We start from the raw sequence: 23,504 nt of genomic DNA, 5'->3' as shown, positions 1-23,504 counted from the left end.
TCCCTGACCAGGGATCAAACCCATGTCCCCTGCATTGGAAGATGGATTCTTAACCACTGGACCAACAGGGAAGTCCCTAACTTCCTGTTTGGAAGTCATAATAAAGTCAAAGAGTTCAGTACAATTTTATCAACAAAAGATTACTACTGCTGTGTAAGTTTTAGATGTTATTTTTTAGGGTTATAAAATCTACATACATCCAAAATTTCCAGTTGTAACAGATTTCTAAGTAACTCATATCAAGAATAAAACTTTGGGTTCTTCTCTGACCATTTAAATTTTATTTTTATGGACTTTTCGCAAACTTTGTTTTCTTTTCTTAGGTTTTTTTTTTTTTAATTTTTTTTATTTATTTATTTTTGGCTGTGTTGGGTCTTCGTTTCTGTGCGAGGGCTTTCTCTAGTTGCGGCGAGTGGGGGCCATTCTTCATCGCGGTGCACGGGCCTCTCACTATCGCGGCCTCTCTTGTTGCGGAGCATAGGCTCCAGACGCACAGGCTCCGTAGTTGTGGCTCACGGGCCCAGTTGCTCCGCGGCATGTGGGATCTTCCCAGACCAGGGCTCGAACCCGTGTCCCCTGCATTGGCAGGCAGATTCTCAACCACTGCGCCACCAGGGAAGCCCTTTTCTTAGGTTTTTAACAACCTCCATTTTAATATTTTGATAATGAGAAATCCATAACACACACATTCGGTACAAGCTGTTGAAAACAGTGAGTTAGGGACTTTCCTGGTGGTGCAGTGGTTAAGAATCCGCCTGCCAATGCAGGGGACACGGGTTTGAGCCCTGGTCTGGGAAGATCCCACATGCCACAGAGCAACTAAGCCCGTGCGCCACAACTACTGAGCCTGCGCTCTAGAGCCCATGAGCCACAACTGCTGAGCCCACGTGCCACAACTACTGAAGCATGTACCTAGAGCCCATGCTCTGCAACAAGAGAAGCCACCGCAATGAGAAGCCCGTGCACCACAACGAAGGATAGCCCCCGCTCGCCGCAACTAGACCCGCACATAGCAATGAAGACCCAAATTATCTTTGCAGCCAAAGATAATTAATTAATTAATTAATTAAAAAAGAAAACAGTGAGATATACTGGCAAAAAGGAATTTATTAAGAGATCTAAGCCACTCACCCCCCTCCCCACCCCTAATTACTAAATGGCAGGTTATATATAGCTTTGGTGTTCTTTTTTTCATGTCTGCTTTCCATTTACAATTTTGTAGGTACAAAACTGGAACAGTGAAATTCTTGCTAAACAAAAACCTCTTATTGCCAAACCTTCTGCAAAGCTCCTCTTTGTCAACAGATTGAAGGGGAAAAAATACAAAACTAATTCCTCCACTAAAGTTCTTCAAGATGCCAGTAATTCCATTGATCACCGAATTTCAGATTCTCAAAGGGTATGTTTAAAATAAGTTTTTGAGTATTGTGTTTTGAGTTTTTTATATTCATACTGGATTTTTGTAATATATTTTTAGATATTCAGTATAAAATCTTTGTTATTCAAAGAAGTCTTCTGTATTTTCCTATCTTTTCTGTGTTCTTCAAAGCTAGAAACTATAATTACTCCATTCATAGATAAGTTGCTCCACTACTTTGGGCAGTAACTATTTCTTTGTGTTTTAAGTCACTGTTGTTTGCAAAAATACTACCTTCATTTCACCAGAGTGTCTCCCAGTGAAAATGTCCTCCACTCAGCCTAGAAGTCAGAACAAATTAAATTCAGATGTTCAAGGAGTTTTAAATACTAATTTGAAATGAAGAGTGTCTGCGTGCATCAATTTCTATTTATTTCTATTGTTAAAATTATAGAGTTAAAAACGATTTTGTTGAAAAGTGAGCATAGAAATCAGATTATTAAATATAAAAAAATACTTAGAAGTTGAAAAATACCATGGGTTTACTGGTAAGTATCAGGGGTATCTCTGGCTACCCTACACTCTGATAAAAAGATCAAAATAAATTACAAAGAAGATACTTCAAATTATCAAGTTCATTTTTCAAGCAGTTGAGAACCTTTGAAAAAATTGTTAGCCTTTTATTTTTTAACAGAAATTTCTATTGGTCCTGTTGTCAGCATTTTTTTTTTTTTTGTATCTGCACCCTTGTAGTGTCCTTTGCCTTGGTTTTTATCAGTTTTTTACATGTTTCTTACACATGTATGACTAACAAAAGGAAACATTATGGGGTATATAAAAATGGTCCAGGAATATTTTTGTAGATCTGGAAGGCATATCTTTGTTCAAGGTTTGAGGTCTTAACTAAGCCCACTTAGCCCAACCAAAAATGTATTTTTGGAGCCTGTCTTTTGATATTCAGAATTTTTAATTAGAGGCTTTTTGCCCCTAGGAAAAAGTCTTTTTGTTAGTGATTAAGGCAGTTGACTATAGCTTATGTACATACTTATTCCCAAACCTCAAGCTTGACATGTTAAAAATTGTGCTGTCTCAAGCCCTCCTGTTTTCCTTACTTCAGTTAAAGGTCTGCCATGTATACTACACTGTCACCCAAGCTAGGAATGCGGGTGTCATTCTAGACTCCCTCTCCTTCATTGACCACATCCAGTTAATCCCTATATCACTCAGATCTGCCCTGACCACCCTCCCCCGACCTTTAAAAAAAATCTCTGCTACTATGTCTTAGTTCTTAATGTACTGCTTTATCTCTTACCCAGATTTCTGGAATAGGCACCTGAACTGACCCCTTTCCTTGCATTATTAACCCTTGCAATCAGTTGGAACGGCCAGTTCTGTTTCTGTACAAAACCGCTTAAAATTGGCTATTACCAGTGTTTCTCTTACATCACATAGGATGTCTTAACTTGTTAGCATGTCATACAGAGGTCCTTGTGTTGGCCTCTTCTTCCCCTCCCCTTTTCACCACCCCTGCATACCCTTCAGTTCATTATCCCCTAAACACTACAAAGCTTTGGAATTGCGTATTAATCAGTGTGAAACATCTCTACCCTGCAAATGCTTATTCACTCTCCAGGAACCAACTCAAATATCACATAAGTTTCTGCTGTTTCACTTAAGAATTAGTTACACCCTTCTCCCAAGGCTTGTAACAGTTTGTATATATGTACTTCTATTATAATACTATCATTATGAAAAGTAAAATAATCGCTTTTATTAAACATTAGTTATTTTAGTTTTGAAGCTTTCCAAATAAAGTATAACTGGTACCCCTCTGTCTCAAATATTCATTTATTTGAAGTTTATATTTTTTCAGAATCTTCAAATCTTTAAATACAATAAAAGACCTTAGAAAGCACTATGCCAGGAAAATATACATGCCTTCTTACTTAGTTTATCAGTTCTTAGAAAGATTAGTTTACTTACATTCTGTTGTAGAATCTTAGAACTGAACTTTGAACCTGGGGTACATGCCTGTATCACTGATATTTGCATAATTCATTCAGTATCTGTAGCAGTTCCCCTAAGTCTGAGGTACATTTATTTACCTTTAGGAATACAAGGATTAAAAAATAACTAGAAATGCTTTTTGTTAGTTGGATTGAAATAACTTTTTATTACCAAGTGGTTGGCATCTTGTATAAAGAAAATGTCAATTTTTTATTTTTAATCTTCATCGTTTACCATTCACATTTGAGGTATATATGATAGTGTTTCACTGATGATCTAAGGATAATGCTGAAATATTTAGGTTTTCTCTCAATATTTTAGAAAATCAGTGCAGATACTATTGGAGATGAAGGGTTCTTTGACCTATTGAGCCGATTTCAAAGCAATCGGATGGACGATCAGAGGTGCTGCTTAAAAGAACAGAACTCCGGATCAGCTTCAACAGCAGCTTCTGCCACTCCCCCCAGAATGATGCTAGAAAGTAAGCTATCTGTGCTTCTCCTGAGATTTGAATAGTTCCCTTTGATATTCTTGTGATTTATTTCTGAGAATTTAGGAGGTACAGTAAAGGAGCCTGAATCAAGGTATATCTGAAATGCTGGTATTTGTACAGTTTCAAACAAGGTTTTGTTTCAGTTCCCCTAAGTTTATCTGTATTTCTAGCCCAGTGCACTTTCTACGAACTATATCATACTGCCTCCCAAGTTTCCTAGGGGCTGGGGAAAAAAATCTAACTTAAAAAAAATAAAAATAATGAGGAAAAAATTATAGTTACACATACCTTATGATTACATGTAAAATGCAGATACTTCATATGTGGATTAAAAAAGAAAAGCCAAGACAGACTGAAGAGGAACCTATGGCTATGGCTGAAGCTAAGGCTTGCCTGAGCCTTCGAAAGATCTAAAATAGGTTACTTAAAATTTTCTATTTCAGCTACCAAAAGACTTCCTCCCCCATAGACCAAGACTTGCCAGCAGCACTTAACTCGAAGTTTAGTTAGTTAGCTGAATGTCCTATCCAGGGCATGGGATAAAAATACTGTCCATTCATCCTGGTCTAAGAAAGTATGTGAGAAAAACAATGTAGTTACCTTCTGAAATCTAGCCCCGTATCTTATAAAGTTACATATTGGGTGGCATTAGATAAACGGAAATATAGTCAAGTTCAAATTACCTCCAAGTGGACCATCTGAAGTACTCTGGGATTCATTCTTCCCTCCCCACCCATCTAGTCTGGCCCCAGCCTGTCAGTGACTCAGTGACAGAGCTAAAGCAGGAGGGCAGAAAGGGTGTTGGGAGTGAATAAGGCAGAAAGAAATTGTATGTATATAATAAATATGCTTAAATAACTTTATTATTTTTGGATTTTTTTTCCTCTATTCATAGCAGCATCTGTTTCCATGGTATCCCCCAACACAGATGAGTTTTTAGACCTTCTTGCCAGCTCACAGAGCCGCCGTTTGGATGATCAGAGAGCCAGTTTCAGTAATTTGCCTGGGCTTCGTCTGACACAAAACAACAATCAGTCAGTACTTGGCCACCTGATGACTAATGACAACAAAGAGGCTGATGAAGATTTCTTTGACATCCTTGTAAAATGTCAAGTATGTCTGCATATTTTTGTCATTCTGTATATATAGCTCAGATGTTGTTGAGAGCTTTGGCAGTATTATGATTCTAAATTGGGAAAAGCTCATTTTGTTATTAGAAAGGCAATAAGTTGATTATTCAGGGATCCATCAGACATTGTAGCTCCCTTATGATTGCTTCTTATTTTGTGTTCCTTTTGGCTGGTGAGGTGGGATGTTGCTGATGACTCCCTATGAGCTGTAGTAGAGACTACAGGAAGAGCCCCTCTTCTGAATTTTAGGAATAGCATCAGGAGCAACCAGTATTAACATGGAGAGAGTCTAGCTGGGGCCCTTTCTAGACAGTTTACCATTTGGGAGAAATGTATATATTGAGATAGCTTTCATATTTTAGCTGTTTTAATAATTATTAACCAAAGTGGTTAAGAAATATCTCAAATGGCTTGGACAGGACCATGAGAAAAATAATGCTTATTTTCACTAAAAAGAGACATTTCCTGTGCCTGACCCTAGTTCTGTGTTCTATGTCTCAGTTTTCTCATTCATAAAAAGATGAGATGATGATCTCTCATTCATTCAATCAAAATATTACCAAACAAACACCTTTTATGTTCTGGGCACTATTCTAGATATTGGGGATACACTGCTTTTTAAAGTATCCTACATTTTAGCGTGAGAGACATTGAATAAGAGTGTGTGTGTGTATAGATACATAGATAGGTAGTATATGTCAGGTACTGATACTTGCTATAAAGAAAATTAAAGCAAGATAGATAAAGAGGTAATGGGTAACCAGGGGTGGTGGTGGTGGTGGTGGTTGATGGAGTGTCTGTTTTAGACGTGGTGGTTAGGCAAGACCTTTCTGGGTTGACACTTGAACACAGACCTGAATGAGGTAAAGCAGTCAGCCATGTGCATATTTACTGGAAGAGCGTTCCACGCAGAGACAGCAAGTCCCCTCTTGGATATAGAAGCTTAGCAGGTTCAAGGAATGGCAAGGTGGCCAGTGTAGTGTGACTGGTGTAGAGTGAGTAAAGGGTAGAGGAAAGTGCTACAGGATGAGGATGGAGAAGTGATCAGTGCCTAGATCATATAGGCTCTTGTAGGCCATGATGAGGTCTTGTGTTCCAGATGTGACAGGAAGGCATTGGAGGGTTCTGGGAGATCATCCTGACCATCGCTGAAAGAATGTAGTGGCAAAGGGTGTTTGTTTGTTAGTAGGAAAACCAGCTAGGAAACTAATGTGGTAATAAGGCAAAAACTATTGGTGACTTGGACTAGCATGGTGAGAGCAGTGATGATAAGTGGTCAGAATAGGGATATAACTTGAAATTATGGTTGGTTGGCAAGACCAGTTAATAAACTGGATGGAGGGTATGAGAAAGAGAATCAAGGATGATTCCTACCTTCTTGGCTTGAATAACTGAGTAAATGGATGGTACCATTTACTGAAATGGAGAAGACCAGAGGAGAGACAGGTTTGGGGAGAAAAGCAAGAGTTTTACTTTAGATATGTAAATGTGGGAAACCTAATTAGACATTCAAGTGGAATAGGCACTATTAAAAAAAAAACCTGGAGCCCCAGAGGGAAGTAACTTTAGGAGTCATCAGCATATAGCTGGTATTAAAGCCCTGGGAAAGAGATTACCTAAAGAATAGATAAGGAAATAGGAAGACTAAGCCCTGGGCACTGGAAAACCACTAATTGGATAAAGGAAGATGAACCACTAAAGCAGGAAATCAGCCAGAGATTTGGAAGAAAACTTGGAGAGTGTGGTAGAAGCCAAGTGAAGAAAGTGTTTAAGGAATGTTCATCTGTGTCAGATGCTGTTAAGAAGCTAAGTAAGATAATGGCTGAGCCTACTAGATACAGCAACATTTATAATTGTGAAAGATACTGTTTTAGTGGCATGACGGGGCAAAGGCCTGAGTGGGTTGAGAAAATGGGAAATGTAAAAGGGGAGATAGATAGTACACAGAAAAAAAGGAAGGCAAAGAAATGAATCATTAGTTGGAGGGGGTTATAGGATATAGGTGGGTTTTTTCTTATTTTGAGAGTTAATATACAGCATGTTTGCTGATGGAATGATCACATAGAGAGGGGAACCAGTGATGCAGAAGAGTATAGGATAAAGAACAGTTTTTGCATAGGTGAGAAGGAAAACAGAGTATATGTGTACAGATTTGGAGGTAGAAGCAAGTAGGAATTATCTCTGGTTGCTTTTATTTTCTTAGCAAAGTAAGAAGTAGAGCTATTTAAGGCAGAAGACCTAAACAGACATTTCTCCACAGAAGACATACAGAGGCCAAGAGGCACAAGAAAAGATACTCAACATGGCTAATTATTAGAGAAATGCAAATCAAAACTACAGTGAGGTATTGCCTCACACAGGTCAGAATCCCATCATCAAAGAAAGAGTCTACAAATAATAAATACTAGAGAGGGTGTGGAGAAAAGGGAACCCTCCTACGCTGCTGGTAGGAATGTAAATTGGTAAAGCCACTATGGAGAACAGTATGGAGTTTCCTTAAAAAACTGAAAATAGGACTTCCCTGGTGGCACAGTGGTTAAGAATCCGCCTGTCAATGCAGGGGACACGGGTTCGATCCCTGGTCCATGAAGATCCCACATGCCGCAGAGCAACTAAGCCCGTGTGCCACAACTACTGAGCCTGCGCTCTAGAGCCCATGAGCCACAACTACTGAGCCCACGCGCCACAGCTAATGAAGCCTGCGTGCTGCAACTAGTAGCACAGCTACTAGAGCCCACGTGCTGCAACTACTGAAGCCTGCGCACCTAGAACCCATGGTCCTCAATAAGAGAAGCCACCACAATGAGAAGCCCACACACCACAACGAAGCGTTAGCCCCCACTCGCCACAACTAGAGAAAGCCCGATGCAGCAACGAAGACCTGACACAGCCAAAAAAAAAAAAAAGACAATTCAATTCAAAAATGGGCAAAGAGGCACAACACTGTAAACCAACTATACTTCAATTAAAACAAACAAAAAACAAAAAACTAAAAATAGAGTTACCCTATTATCCTGCAATTCCACTCCTGGGCATATATCTGGAGAAAACTCTAATTTGAAAAGATACATGCACCCCTACGTTCATAGCAGCACCATTTACAACAGCCAAGACATGGAAACAACCTAAATGTCCATTGACTGACAGATGAATGGATAAAGAAGATGTGGTACATAAATACAATGGAATACTACTCAGCCATAAAAAAGAATGGAATAATGCCATTTGAAGCAACATGGATGGACCTGGAGATTATCATACTAAGTGAAGTAAGTCAGAGAAAGACAAATACCATATGATATCACTTATATGTGGAATCTAAAACGTGATACAAATGAACTTATCTATGAAACAGAAACAGACTCACAGACATAGAAAACAAACTTATGGTTACCAAGGCAGGGAAAGGGGACAGGGGAGGGATAAATTAGGAATTTGTAATTAACATATACACACTACTATATATAAAATAGATAACCAACAAGGTTCTACTGTATAGCAGTGAACTGTATTCAATATATTGTAATAAACCATAATGGAAAAAAATATGAAAAAGAAAATATGTATAACTGAATCACTTTGCTGTACACCAGAAACTAACACAACATTGTAAATCAACTATACTTAATTTAAAAAAAAAAGAAATAGAAATAGAGGGACTTCCTTGGTGGTCCAGTGGTTAAGAATCTGCCTTCCAATGCAGGGGATGCGGGTTCGATCCCTGGTCAGGGAACAAAGATCCCACGTGCCAAGGGGCAACTACGCCCACATGCCAGAACTAGAGAGCCCGTGTGCAACTACAGCGCCCACGCGCTGCCACTAGAGAGAAGCCTGCACGCTGCAACAAAAGATCCTGTGTGCTGCAACTAAGACCTGACGCAGCCAAAAGAATAAATAAATAAATGAATGAATGAATGAGTGAATGAATGAAAAATACAGCCATTTAGCAGAGATTGAGGTTGGAGCACAGTAATTATGAAAAAAAAAAGGAAATGGCGTATAGTTGACTTGGAGAAACTAAAAGCATGCTGACCAGGGAAAATAGGGTTGCTGAGCTGTGCTGAGGTTCAGTCATGGAACTAAGGCTGGTCAGTGCAGTTGTATATATTCTCCAGTCATAACCAGCTGCTTAAGGAGGCAGAGAGACAGATTTAATCAAGCTTTGTATTGCCAGGAGAATAGGATAGAGGGGGAGAGCAATGTCAGGAAGTGCTGTTAGTAACAGATTTTGGAACCCGGACTGTGTCTAAGAAGGGATGTAAGGGAAGGTGTGAAAGTGAAAAGTGGCAGTGGTCTCAGTGGATTCAAGAAATGCTGAAGCTACTTACCTAATAACACACCATCAACATATATAAAGCAAAAATTGACAGAACTGAAGGGAGAAATGGAGTTTTTACAATAATAGTTGAAGACTTCAATCCCCACTCTCATTATTGGGTAGGACAACCAAGCAGAAGATAAGAAAGAAAACAGAGGACAACAACACGATAAACCAACTACATCTAACAGATTGGAATAATACACAACAGAACAGAATACACATTCTTACATGTATATGAGACACTCTCCAGGACAGACCATACGTTAGGCCACAAATTAAGTCTCAACAGATATCTTAAGATATCATACAAAGTATCTTCTCCAACCAAAATAAGATGAAGTTAGAAGCAACAGGAGGAAAAATTGGAAAATTCACAAATTTGTAGAAGTTAAACAACCAGTGGGTCAAAGAAGAAATTAAAAGGGAAATTAGAAAATACCTAGGGACTTCCCTAGTGATCCAGTGGGTAAAACTCCACACTTGCAATGCAGGGGGCCTGGGTTCGATCTCTGATCAGGGAACTAGATCCCCCCATGCATGCTGCAACTGAGTGTCCACGTGATGCAACTAAGAAGTCCGCATGCCACAACTAAGAGCCCACCAGCACACAACCAAGTGTCCACATGATACAACTAAAGATCCCGCATGCCACGAGGAAGATCCTGTGTGCCGCAACTAAGACACAGTGCAGCCTAAATAAATAAATATTAAAAAAAAACAAAAACAGAAAACCTAGAGACTAATGAAAATGAAAACACAATTTACCAAAACTTACGGGATGCAGTGAAGGTGGTGCCCAGGAAAATTTATAGCTGTAAATGCTTACATTAAAAAAGAAAGATCTCAGATCAACAGTCTAACTTTACAACTTAAGGAACTAGAAAAAGAACAACAAACTAAGCTTAAAACTAGCAGAAGGAAGGAATAATAAAGATTAGAGCAGAGACAAATACAACAGAGAACAGGAAAAAACAAAATCAACAAAATCAAAAGGTGGTTCTTTGAAAAGATTAACAAACTTAGCTATACTAAGAAAAAGAGAAGGTTCAAATTACTAAAATTAGAAATGAAAGCAGGGACATTACTACTGATTCTACAGAAATAAAAAGAATTATAGGAGAATGCTATGAATGACTGTATGCCAACAAGCTGGATAATCTAGATGAAATGGGCAAATAACTAGAAACATAAAACCAAGAATGAACCATGAAGAAATAGAAAATAGATCCATAATTCATAAGGAGATTGTATCAGTAATTAAAAACCTCCTGACAAAAGAAAAGCCCTGGACTTGATGGCTTCACGGGTGAATTCTACCAAATATTTAAAGAACACCAATTCCAAAAATTGAAAAAAAGGGAACATTTCCTATTCGTCAGTCATTCTATGAGGCAAATATTGCCCTGATACCAAAGCCAGTTAAGACTTTATAAGAAAACTACAGACCAATATCCTTTTTGAATATAGATGCAAAAATTAGCAACAAAATACTAGCAACCAGAAGCCAGTGGCATATTAAAAGGATTATATGCCATAACCTGATGGAATTTATTCCTGGAATGCAAAGATGGTTCAACATGTGGAAATCAATCAATGTAATGTACCACATTAATAGAATGAAGGAAAAAAACACAATCATCTCAGTTGATGCAGAAAAGTCACTTGACAAAATTCAACACATCTTCATGATAAAAAGCAAACCAGGAATAGTAGGAAACTACCATGACATAATAAAAATCATTTATGAACCACATACACAGCTATCATCATACTCAGTGGTAAAAGACTGAAAGCTTTTAAGATCAGGAACAAGACATGGATGCCCACTTTGCCACTTATATTCAACATAGTACTGGAAGTTCTAGCCAGTTTGGCAAGGAAAAGAAACAGAAGGCAGCCAAATTGGAAAAGAAGTAAAATGATCTGTTTGGAGATGACAGGGTCTTATATGTAGAAAATCCTAAAGATTTCACCACAAATCTATTAGACCTAAGAAGGAAAGTTACAAGATCAACATCCAAAATCAGTTGCATTTCTATACACTAATAATGAACAGTCCATAAAGGAAATTAAGAAAACAGTTCCACTTACAATAGCATCAAAGAGAATAAAATACTTAGGAATTAACCAAGAAGGTGAAAGACTTGTACAGTGAAAACTACAAAATATTTCTGAAAGAAATTAATTATGACATAAGTCCCTCCCACTGGAAGACTTAAGATTGTTAAAAAGTCAATACTGTTTTGGGGTGGGGGAAGATGGCGGAAGAGTAAGACGCGGAGATCACCTTCCTTCCCACAGATACAGTAGAAATACATCTACACGTGGAACTGCTCCTACAGAACACCCACTGAACGCTGGCAGAAAACGTCCGACCTCCAAAAAGGCAAGAAACTCCCCCCGTACTTGGGTAGGGCAAAAGAAAAAAGAAATAACAGAGACAAAAGAATAGGGACGGCACCTGCACTAGTGGGAGGGAGCCGTGAAGGAGGAAAGATTTCCACGCACTAGGAAGCCCCTTCGCGGGCGGAGACTGCGGGTGGCAGAGGGGGGAAGCTTCGGAGCCACGGAGGAGAGCGCAGCCACAGGGGTGCGGAGGGCAAAGCGGAGAGGTTCCCGCACGGAGGCTCGGCAAAGAGCAGCACTCACCAGCCCGAGAGGCTTGTCTGCTCACCCGCCGGGGCGGGCGGGGCTGGGAGCTGAGGCTCGGGCTTCGGTCGGATCGCAGGGAGAGGACTGGGGTTGGCGGCGTGAACACAGCCTGAAGGTGTTAGTGCACCACAGCTAGCCAAGAGGGAGTCCGGGAAAAAGTCTGCAGCTGCCGAAGAGGCAAGAGACTTTTTCTTCCCTCTTTGTTTCCTGGTGCGCGAGGAGAGGGGATTCAGAGCGCTGCCTAAACGAACTTCAGAGACGGGCGCGAGCCGCAGCTACCAGCGCGGATCCCACAGCAACAGGGGCGCAGAGGGAAAAACGGAGAGATTCCCGCACAGAGGCTCGGCGCCGAGCAGCACTCTCCAGCCCGAGAGGCTTGTCTGCTCCCCCGCCGGGGCGGGCGGGGCTGGGAGCTGAGGCTTGGCTTCCGTCGGATCGCAGGGAGAGGACTGAGGCTGGCAGCGTGAACACAGCCTGAAGGGATTAGCGCACAACAGGGGGCTGGGAGGGAGACCGGGAAAAAGTCTGCAGCTGCCGAAGAGGCAAGAGACTTTTTCTTGCCTCTTTGTTTCGCGGCGCGCAAGGAGAGGGGATTCAGAGCGCCGCCTAAACGAACTCCAGAGAAGGGCGCGAGCCGCGGCGATCACCGCAGACCCCACAGCAACAGGGGCGCAGAGGAAAAAGCGGAGAGACTCCCGCACAGAGGCTCGGCGCGGAGCAGCACTCACCAGCCCGAGAGGCTTGTCTGCTCCCCAGCCGGGGCGGGCGGGGCTGGGAGCTGAGGCTCGGGTTTCGGTTTCGGTTGGATCGCAGGGAGAGGACTGGGGCTGGCGGCGTGAACACAGCCTGAAGGGGTTAGCGCACCACAGCTGGCTGGTAGGGAGTCCGGGAAAAAGTCTGCAGCTGCCGAAGAGGCAAGAGACTTTTTCTTGCCTCTTTGTTTCGCGGCGCGCAAGGAGAGGGGATTCAGAGTGCCGCCTAAACGAACTCCAGAGAAAGGCGTGAGCCGCGGCGATCAGCACGGACCCCAGAGACGGGCGTGAGACGCTGGGGCTGCTGCTGCCGCCTCCAAAAAGCCTGTGTGTGAGCACAAGTCACTCTCCACATCGCCCCTCCCGGGAGCCGGTGCAGCCCGCCACTGCCAGGGTCCCGTGATCCGGGGACAAGTTCCCCGGGAGAACGCACTGCCCGCCTCAGGCTGGTGCAACGTCACGCCGGCCTCGGCCGCCGCAGGCTCACCCCGCCTCCTCTGTACACCTCCCTCCCCGCGGCCTGAGGGAGCCAGAGCCCCCGAAGCAGCTGCTCCTTTAACCCCGTCCTGTCTGTGCGGGGAATAGACGCCCTCAGGCGACCTACACGCAGAGGCGGGTCCAAATCCAAAGCTGAACCCCAGGAACTGTGCGAACAGGGAAGATAAGGGGAAATCTCTCCCAGCAACCTTAGAAGCAGCGGATTAAAACTCCACAAACAACTTGATGGGCCTGCAGCTGGTGAATACCTGAATAGACAACGAATCATCCCAAATTCAGGAGGTGGACTTTGGGAGCAGGATATATTAATTTTTCCCCTTTTCCTTTATTTGTGAGTGTATATGTATATGCTTCTGGGTGCGATTTTGTCTGTATAGCTTTGCTTTACAATAGCTTTATTTTACTTCACTATATTATAGCCTCTTTCTTTCTTTCTGTCTTTCTTTCTATTTTTTCTCCCTTTTACTCTGAGCCGTGTGGACGAAAGGCTCTTGGTGCTCCAGCCAGGCATCAGGGCCGTGCCTCTGAGGTGGGAGAGCCAACTTCAGGACACTGGTCCACAAGAGACCTCCCAGCTTCACGTAATACCAAACGGCAAAAATCTCTCAGAGATCTCTATCTCAACATCAAGACCCAGCTTCACTCAACGACCAACAAGCTACAGTGCTGGACACCATATGCCAAACAACTAGCAAGACAGGAACACAGCCCCATCCATTAACAGAGAGGCTGCCTAAAATCATAATAAGGCCACAGACACCCCAAAATACACCACCAGACGTGGACGTGCCCACCAGAAAGACAAGAGCCAACCTCATCCACCAGAGCTCAGGCACTAGTTCCCTCCACCAGGAAGCCTACACAACCCACTGAACCAACCTTAGCCACTGGGGACAGATACCAAAAACAACAGGAACTACGAACCTGCAGCCTGTGAAAAGGAGACCCCAAACACAGTAAGATAAGCAAAATGAGACGACAGAAAAACACACAGCAGATGAAGGAGCAGGGTCAAAACACACCAGACCTAACAAATGAAGAGGAAATAGGTAGTCTACCTGAAAAAGAATTCAGAATAATGATAGTAAGGATGATCCAAAATCTTGGAAATAGAATAGACAAAATGCAAGAAACATTTAACAAGGACGTAGAAGAACTAAAGAGGAACCAAGCAATGATGAAAACCACAATAAATGAAATTAAAAATACTCTAGATGGGATCAATAGCAGAATAACTGAGGCAGAAGAAAGGATAAGTGACCTGGAAGATAAAATGGTGGAAATAACTACTGCAGAGCAGGATAAAGAAAAAAGAATGAAAAGAACTGAGGACAGTCTCAGAGACCTCTGGGACAACATTAAACGTGCCAACATTCGAATTATAGGGGTCCCAGAAGAAGAAGAGAAAAAGAAAGGGACTGAGAAGATATTTGAAGAGATTATAGTTGAAAACTTCCCTAATATGGGAAAGGAAATAGTTAATCAAGTCCTGGAAGCACAGAGAGTCCCATACAGGATAAACCCAAGGAGAAACACACCAAGACACATATTAATCAAACTGTCAAAAATTAAATATAAGGAAAACATATTAAAGGCAGCAAGGGAAAAAAAACAAATAACACACAAGGGAATCCCCATAAGGTTAACATCTGATCTTTCAGCAGAAACTCTGCAAGCCAGAAGGGAGTGGCAGGATATACTTAAAGTGATGAAGGAGAAAAACCTGCAACCAAGATTACACTACCCAGCAAGGATCTCATTCAGATTTGATGGAGAAATTAAAACCTTTACAGACAAGCAAAAGCTGAGAGAGTTCAGCACCACCAAACCAGCTTTACAACAAATGCTAAAGGAACTTCTCTAGGCAAGAAACACAAGAGAAGGAAAACACCTACAATAGCAAACCCAAAACATTTAAGAAAATGGGAATAGGAACATACATATCGATAATTACCTTGAATGTAAATGGATTAAATGCTCCCACCAAAAGACACAGGCTGGCTGAATGGATACAAAAACAAGACCCATATATATGCTGTCTACAAGAGACCCACTTCAGACCTAGAGACACATATAGACTGAAAGTGAGGGGATGGAAAAAGATATTCCATGCAAATGGAAATCAAAAGAAAGCTGGAGTAGCAATTCTCATATCAGACAAAATAGACTTTAAAATAAAGACTATTACAAGAGACAAAGAAGGACACTATATAATGATCAAGGGATCGATACAAGAGGAAGGTATAACAATTGTAAATATTTATGCACCCAACATAGGAGCACCTCAATACATAAGGCAAATACTAACAGCCATAAAAGGGGAAATCGACAGCAACACAATCATAGTAGGGGACTTTAACACCCCACTCTCACCAATGGACAGATCATCCAAAATGAAAATAAATAAGGAAACACAAGCTTTAAATGATACATTAAACAAGATGGACTTAATGGATATTTATAGGACATTCCATCCAAAAACAACAGAATACACATTTTTCTCAAGTGCTCATGGAACATTCTCCAGGATAGACCATATCTTGGGTCACAAATCAAGCCTTGGTAAATTTAAGAAAATTGAAATCGTATCAAGTATCTTTTCCGACCACAACGCTATGAGACTAGATATCAATTACAGGAAAAGATCTGTAAAAAATACAAACACATGGAGGCTACACAATACATTACTTAATAACGAAGTGATCACTGAAGAAATCAAAGGGGAAATCAAAAAATACCTAGAAACAAATGACAATGGAGATACGACGACCCAAAACCTATGGGACGCAGCAAAAGCAGTGCTAAGAGGGAAGTTTATAGCAATACAAGCCTACCTCAAGAAACAGGAAACATCTCGAATAAACAACCTAACCTTGCACCTAAAGCAATTAGAGAAAGAAGAACAAAAAAACCCCAAAGCCAGCAGAAGGAAAGAAATTATAAAGATCAGGTCAGAAATAAATGAAAAAGAAATGAAGGAAACAATAGCAAAAATCAATGAAACTAAAAGCTGGTTCTTTGAGAAGATAAACAAAATTGATAAACCATTAGCCAGACTCATCAAGAGAAAAAGGGAGAAGACTCAGATCAATAGAATTAGAAATGAAAAAGGAGAAGTAACCACTGACACTGCAGAAATACAAAAGATCATGAGAGATTACTACAAGCAACTCTATGCCAATAAAATGGACAACCTGGAAGAAATGGACAGATTCTTAGAAAGGCACAAACTGCCGAGACTGAACCAGGAAGAAATAGAAAATATGAACAGACCAATCACAAGCACTGAAATTGAAACTGTGATTAAAAACCTTCCAACAAACAAAAGCCCAGGACCAGATGGCTTCACAGGTGAATTCTATCAAACATTTAGAGAAGAGCTAACACCTATCCTTCTCAAACTCTTCCAAAATATTGCAGAGGGAGGAACACTCCCAAACTCATTCTACGAGGCCACCATCACCCTGATACCAAAACCAGACAAAGATGTCACAAAGAAAGAAAACTACAGGCCAATATCACTGATGAACATAGATGCAAAAATCCTCAACAAAATACTAGCAAACAGAATCCAACAGCACATTAAAAGGATCATACACCATGATCAAGTGGGGTTTATCCCAGGAATGCAAGGATTCTTCAATATACGCAAATCAATCAATGTGATACATCATATTAACAAACTGAAGGAGAAAAACCATATGATCATCTCAATAGATGCAGAGAAAGCTTTCGACAAAATTCAACACCCATTTATGATAAAAGCCCTGCAGAAAGTAGGCATAGAGGGAACTTTCCTCAACATAATAAAGGCCATATATGACAAACCCACAGCCAACATTGTCCTCAATGGTGAAAAACTGAAACCATTTCCACTAAGATCAGGAACAAGACAAGGTTGCCCACTCTCACCACTATTATTCAACATAGTTTTGGAAGTGTTAGCCACAGCAATCAGAGAAGACAAAGAAATAAAAGGAATCCAAATCGGAAAAGAAGAAGTAAAGCTGTCACTATTTGCAGATGACATGATACTATACATAGAGAATCCTAAAGATGCTACCAGAAAACTCCTAGAGCTAATCAATGAATTTGGTAAAGTAGCAGGATACAAAATTAATGCACAGAAATCTCTTGCATTTCTATACACTAATGACGAAAAATCTGAAAGTGAAATTAAGAAAACACTCCCATTTACCATTGCAACAAAAAGAATAAAATATCTAGGAATAAACCTACCTAAGGAGACAAAAGACCTGTATGCAGAAAATTATAAGACACTGATGAAAGAAATTAAAGATGATACAAATAGATGGAGAGATATACCATGTTCCTGGATTGGAAGAATCAACATTGTGAAAATGACTCTACTACCCAAAGCAATCTACAGATTCAATGCAATCCCTATCAAACTACCACTGGCATTTTTCACAGAACTAGAACAAAAAATTTCACAATTTGTATGGAAACACAAAAGACCCCGAATAGCCAAAGCAATCTTGAGAACGAAAAATGGAGCTGGGGGAATCAGGCTCCCTGACTTCAGACTATATTACAAAGCTTCAGTAATCAAGACAGTTTGGTACTGGCACAAAAACAGAAATATAGATCAATGGAACAGGATAGAAAGCCCAGAGATAAACCCACACACATATGGGCACCTTATTTTTGATAAAGGAGGCAAGCATATACAGTGGAGAAAAGACAGCCTCTTCAATAAGTGGTGCTGGGAAAATTGGACAGGTACATGTAAAAGTATGAAAATAGAACACTCCCTGACACCATGCACAAAAATAAACTCAAAATGGATTAAAGACCTAAGTGTAAGGGCAGACACTATCAAACTCTTAGAGGAAAACATAGGCAGAACACTCTATGACATACATCACAGCAAGATTCTTTTTGACCCAGCTCCCAGAGAAATGGAAATAAGAACACAAATAAACAAATGGGACCTAATGAAACTTAAAAGCTTTTGCACAGCAAAGGAAACCATAAACAAGACCAAAAGACAACCATCAGAATGGGAGAAAATATTTGCAAATGAAGCAACTGACAAAGGATTAATCTCCAAGATTTACAAGCAGCTCATGCAGCTCAATAACAAAAAAACGAACAACCCAATCCAAAAATGGGCCGAAGACCTAAATAGACATTTCTCCAAAGAAGATATACAGATGGCCTACAGACACATGAAAGAATGCTCAACATCATTAATCATTAGAGAAATGCAAATCAAAACTACAATGAGATATCATCTCACTCCGGTCAGAATGGCCATCATCAAAAAATCTAGAAACAATAAATGCTGGAGAGGGTGTGGAGGAAAGGGAACACTCTTGCACTGTTGGTGGGAATGTAAATTGATACAGCCACTATGGAGAACAGTATGGAGGTTCCTTAAAAAACTACAAATAGAACTACCATACGACCCAGCAATCCCACTACTGGGCATATACCCTGAGAAAACCATAGGTCAAAAAGAGTCATGTACCAAAATGTTCATTGCAGCTCTATTTACAATAGCCAGGACATGGAAGCAATCTAAATGTCCATCGACAGATGAATGGATAAAGAAGATGTGGCACATATATACAATGGAATATTACTCAGCCATAAAAAGAAATGAAATGGAGGTATTTGTAATGAGGTGGATGGAGTTAGAGTCTGTCATACAGAGTGAAGTAAGTCAGAAAGAGAAAAACAAATACAGTATGCTAACACATATATACGGAATCTAAGGGGAAAAAAAAAAAAAAAAGAGAAAAAAAAAAAAAAAAAAAAAGGCCATGAAGAACCTAGTGGCAAGACGGGAATAAAGACACAGACCTACTAGAGAATGGACTTGAGGATATGGGGAGGGGGTGGGGTGAGATGTGACAGGGTAAGAGAGTGTCATGGACATATATACACTACCAAATGTAAAATAGATAACTAGTGGGAAGCAGCCGCATAGCACAGGGAGATCAGCTCGGTGCTTTGTGACCATCTAGAGGGATGGGATGGGGAGGGTGGGAGGGAGGGAGATGCAAGAGGGAAGAGAAATGGGAACATATTGTATATGTATAACTGATTCACTTTGTTATAAAGCAGAAGCTAACACACCATTGTAAGGCAATTATACTTCAATAAAGATGTTAAAAAAAAAAAAAAAAAAAAAAAAAAAAAAGTCAATACTGTTTTGACACCTGACATAATCCCAGCACTCCTCATTTGTGGGATAGTGTGAAGGAATGGTCAGACCAGTATACTGGTCTGACAATTATTTAATAAAATGAAAATTTTTTTTTAAAAGTCAGTACCACCCAGAGTGTGATCTACATATTTAATGCAATCCCTATCAAAAATTTCAGTGATGCTTTTTTACAAAAAGTTAAAAATCCATCCTAAAATTCATATGGAATCTCAAGGAAACCCAAATAGCCAAAACAATCTTGAACAAGAAGAACAAAGTTGGAGGAGTCACACTTCCTGATTTCAAAATTTATCACAAAGCTACAGTAATCAAAACAGTGTGATACCAGCATAATGAGACCCAATAGAATTGAATAGACAGCCCAGAAATAAACACTCTCAGATACTGTCAAACAATTTTCAACAAGGGTGACAAGACCATTCAGTGTGGAAGTCTTATCAACAGTTGATGCTGGGAAAACAGGATATCCACATACAAAAGAATTAAGTTGGACCTTTACCTAATACCATATACAAAAATTAACTCAAAGTGGATCAAAGACCTAAATATAAGTGCTAAAAAACTATAAAGCTATTAGAAGAAAACATAAGGGGAAAGCTTCATGACTTTGGATTTGGCTATGGTTTCTGGGTTACGACACCAAAGGCACAGGCAACAAAAGAAAAAAAAGACAAATTGGACTTCATGAAAACTTAAAACTTTTATGGATCAAAGGACACCATCAACAAAGCAAAAAGGCAACCCACAGAAAATATGTGCAAATCATATAACATAAAGATTAATCTAGAATATAGAGAACTCCAAAAGCTCAACAACAAAAAACCTGATTCAAAAGTGGGCAAAGAACCCAAATAGATATTCCTCCAAAGAAGATATACAAATGGCCAATAATTATAGGAAATGATGCTTGACGTCACAAATCATTAGAGAAATGCAGATCAAAACCACAGTGAAGGACTTCCCTGGTGGCGCAGTGGATAAGACTCCATCTCCCAATGCAGGGGGCCCGGTTCGATCCCTGGTCAGGGAACTATATCCCCCATGCCTGCCGCAACTAAGAGTTCACATGCCACAACTAAGACCTGGTGCAACCGAATTAAAAAAAAAAAAAAATCCCCACAGTGAGATACCACCTCACGCCCATTAAGATGGCTATCAAAACAAACCAAAAAATGCAGAAAATAGCAAATGCTGGTGTGGATATGGAGAAATTGGAACCCTTGTGCACTGCAGGTGGGAATATAAAATGGTGCAGCTGCTATGGAAAACAGTATGGCAGTTCCTCAAAAAGTTAAAAACAGAATTATCATACGCAGTCCCACTTCTGGGTATGATTGAAAGCAGGGACATGAACAGATATTTGTACACCCATATTCATAGCAGCATTATTCACAACAGCCAAAAGGTGGAAGCAACCCAAGTGTCCATCAGCAGATGAATGCATAAACAAAATATGGTGTACATACACAGTAGAATATTTTCAGCCTTAAAAACATGCTGCAACATGGATGCTGAGAAATATGCAGTCACAAGAGGACAAATACTCTGATGCCACTCATGTGAGCTAGTTAGAGCGGACCAATTAACAGTGACAAGGTAGAACGGTGGTTGCAGAGGCTGGAGAGAGGGGAGAGTGGGGAGTTGTTGTTTAATAGGTTTAGAGTTTGTCTTGCAAGATGAAAAAAGTTCTGGAGATGGATGGTGGTAATGATTGCACAACAATACGAATGTACCTGATACTGAACTGTACACTTAAAAATGGTTAAAATGGTAAATTTTATATTTATTTTACCTCAGTTTTTTAAAAAATGATTTACTGGGGGTAGTACTGGGGAGCCTGATCTGGAAAAACAGGAGTCCATGGTCAACATGAGATATTTTAAAATCATGATTTCAAAGACTGTGCAGTTATTGAGAATGACTGTGTCTGGCCTCTGACCATGGGAGCTAATGGATAAGGCAGAGGGCAAGGATGAAACACCAGAGGAGGGGAGGTCTAGGAACTGAAGCGCCTGAGTGTTGGATAAACTTAGGGGACAGTGAAATGACCACGAATCGTGACGGGAGAGATGATGAAGAGTGAACCAGGTGTGTGTAGAGGGTGGGATGGCGCTGACTAGGAATCCGGGCAGCCCCGGCACCTTCACGGGGCAGCGGGGTTAAACGCTCAGGCGTGTTAGTGCACAGCGCCTAGCAACACGGGGCACTCCGATGTCAGCCATCACATTCCTACTCGTATTCTTGAGTTACAATACCAGACACTGTCCTGTAGACTTTTAAGTGCTTTCATTTGATCAAAAACATTTCTAACGTACTTCTAATATAAGAATCGTAAGTCAGAACTTGAAGGAAAAATTCACTCTGGGTTATTTATTTCCTTAACAACAGATTTTATTGCCTAAGACGAGGGTAGGCAAACTTTTTCTGTAAAGGGCCAGAGAGAAAAATATTTTAGGCTTTTCGGGGCCCTATGGCCTTTGTTGCAACTGCTCAACTCTGCCCTTGTAGCAGGCAAACAGCCATACACAGTTCATAAACAAACAAGCGTGGTATTGAAATGAAAGTACTGTTTACAAAAACAGTGGGCAGTGGGTTATAGTTTGCTGACCCTTGGCCGAAGACAGTATTTATAAGGTAGTGATGTAGGGTTTTTGTACCTCACATGATATTCCTAAGGATTTGGTACGTTGTATTTGGCGATGCCTATTACAGTAAGATTATAATCTTGAACTGTTATCTTGGACATAGGTGACCTTGCATCTTAACTAATCTTACCAAAGCCATGAAGCTATGGCTTCATAATACTTGTTATACACAATACTTGTTATGCTCTGATTATATAAGTCATTTCAAAGAAAAGATCTTACTAGGTTTCAGGTCTAAAGATTGAGTAAATTTCTAAGAGGCAGTAAATGTTTAAAGCTACATTTTCTTGTTGTGAATGTCAGACATAACATACCTTGGTGTTCTCCTTCCCTGCAGTATTTGTATTTTAATCTCTTTCTCGTAAATTTTTAGGGATCCAGATTAGATGATCAAAGATGTGCTCCACCCCCTGCTGCCACAAAGGGACCAACAGTACCAGATGAGGACTTTTTTAGCCTTATTTTACGGTCTCAAGCAAAAAGAATGGATGAACAGAGAGTTCTTTTACAAAGAGATCAAAACAGAGACAGTGAATTTGGGCCGAAGGACCTTTTGCAGAGTAATGCTCTGTTGGAACTTGAAAATTCAGGAAAAAAATAAGCAAACCACTAGTATACTATGAATATCTTTTTTAAAGCGACCTTATTTCCTTTCAGAACACTGCAGGAAAATTCAATCTATTACTTTTTTCCTTCAAAGGAGAAATTATAGCACTGTACTGAAGCTTAAAATGTTTTTAGCATGATGTAAATATTTAACCTTTGATAGCATAGTATTAATTAACATTCCTCTGGACACTCGTTTCAGGGTAGAGGTGTCTTAAAAGGTGCTTCATCAACTTTTGTGATTACTGCTTGGGATTATGTTCTTCAGCAACTTGTTAGATTCCTTTACCTAGTATTTGTAAAGTAGGAAGTTAAATGAATCTAGCCTAGAATTTAATCCTCTTGCTGAGGTAGATTTTTTTTTTTTTTACTCTTAATTGACAATGGCTCCTTTTTATACCAATGTAGTGAGAAATTATGCTATTTCATAAAAATAATATACTTGACCAATGTGTAAAAAATTATACAGTCTATTAAAAAATCTAGATTTTTTTCCACTAAGAAAATCTCTATTTTCAATATAATTTTAGGCCAAAACCATTATAAAAGAAACTCTTAAAAATAAACTTCTTTAGTGTGTTTTGGCCTCTGTGTAATTTTTTAAATAACTAACTAATTTTTATATATATACATATATAAGTACAGATATGTATATATGTACATTTTGTGTGTGTGTGTATATATATGTATATAAAATGGTTTAAAATTGCATGTTCTGTTGCAAAATACTGTTGTAAAACTTTTTAGGACCTAATGTCAGAAAATCCAAAACCCTCATGTGACTCTGTCAAGAACCTGGGTCACAAAAATTAAGTACGAAAGACGTAGGTTAAGCCCTCAGTTGTCA

General features: G+C 40.0%; 1 protein-coding gene across 3 annotated transcripts in view; it reads left to right on the top strand.

The window, feature by feature from the left end:
* GPSM2 (G protein signaling modulator 2) overlaps positions 1-23,236 on the top strand; it is a 72,871-nt gene extending 49,635 nt beyond the window's left edge. For all 3 annotated transcript variants that reach the window (XM_082450633.1, XM_082450634.1, XM_082450632.1), the window contains 4 exons: positions 1,223-1,399; positions 3,686-3,845; positions 4,753-4,970; positions 22,425-23,236. In XM_082450633.1, the coding sequence (XP_082306759.1) occupies positions 1,223-1,399; positions 3,686-3,845; positions 4,753-4,970; positions 22,425-22,652 (783 nt within the window). In that variant the 3' untranslated portion in view covers positions 22,653-23,236. The remainder of the gene's footprint in view (positions 1-1,222; positions 1,400-3,685; positions 3,846-4,752; positions 4,971-22,424) is intronic.
* Positions 23,237-23,504: the final 268 nt, after the last annotated feature.

This window comes from Balaenoptera physalus, assembly GCF_965194825.1.
Source record: "Balaenoptera physalus genome assembly, chromosome: 1".
NCBI lineage: Eukaryota > Metazoa > Chordata > Mammalia > Artiodactyla > Balaenopteridae > Balaenoptera > Balaenoptera physalus.
This window is presented reverse-complemented; position numbering and strand designations above follow the sequence as displayed.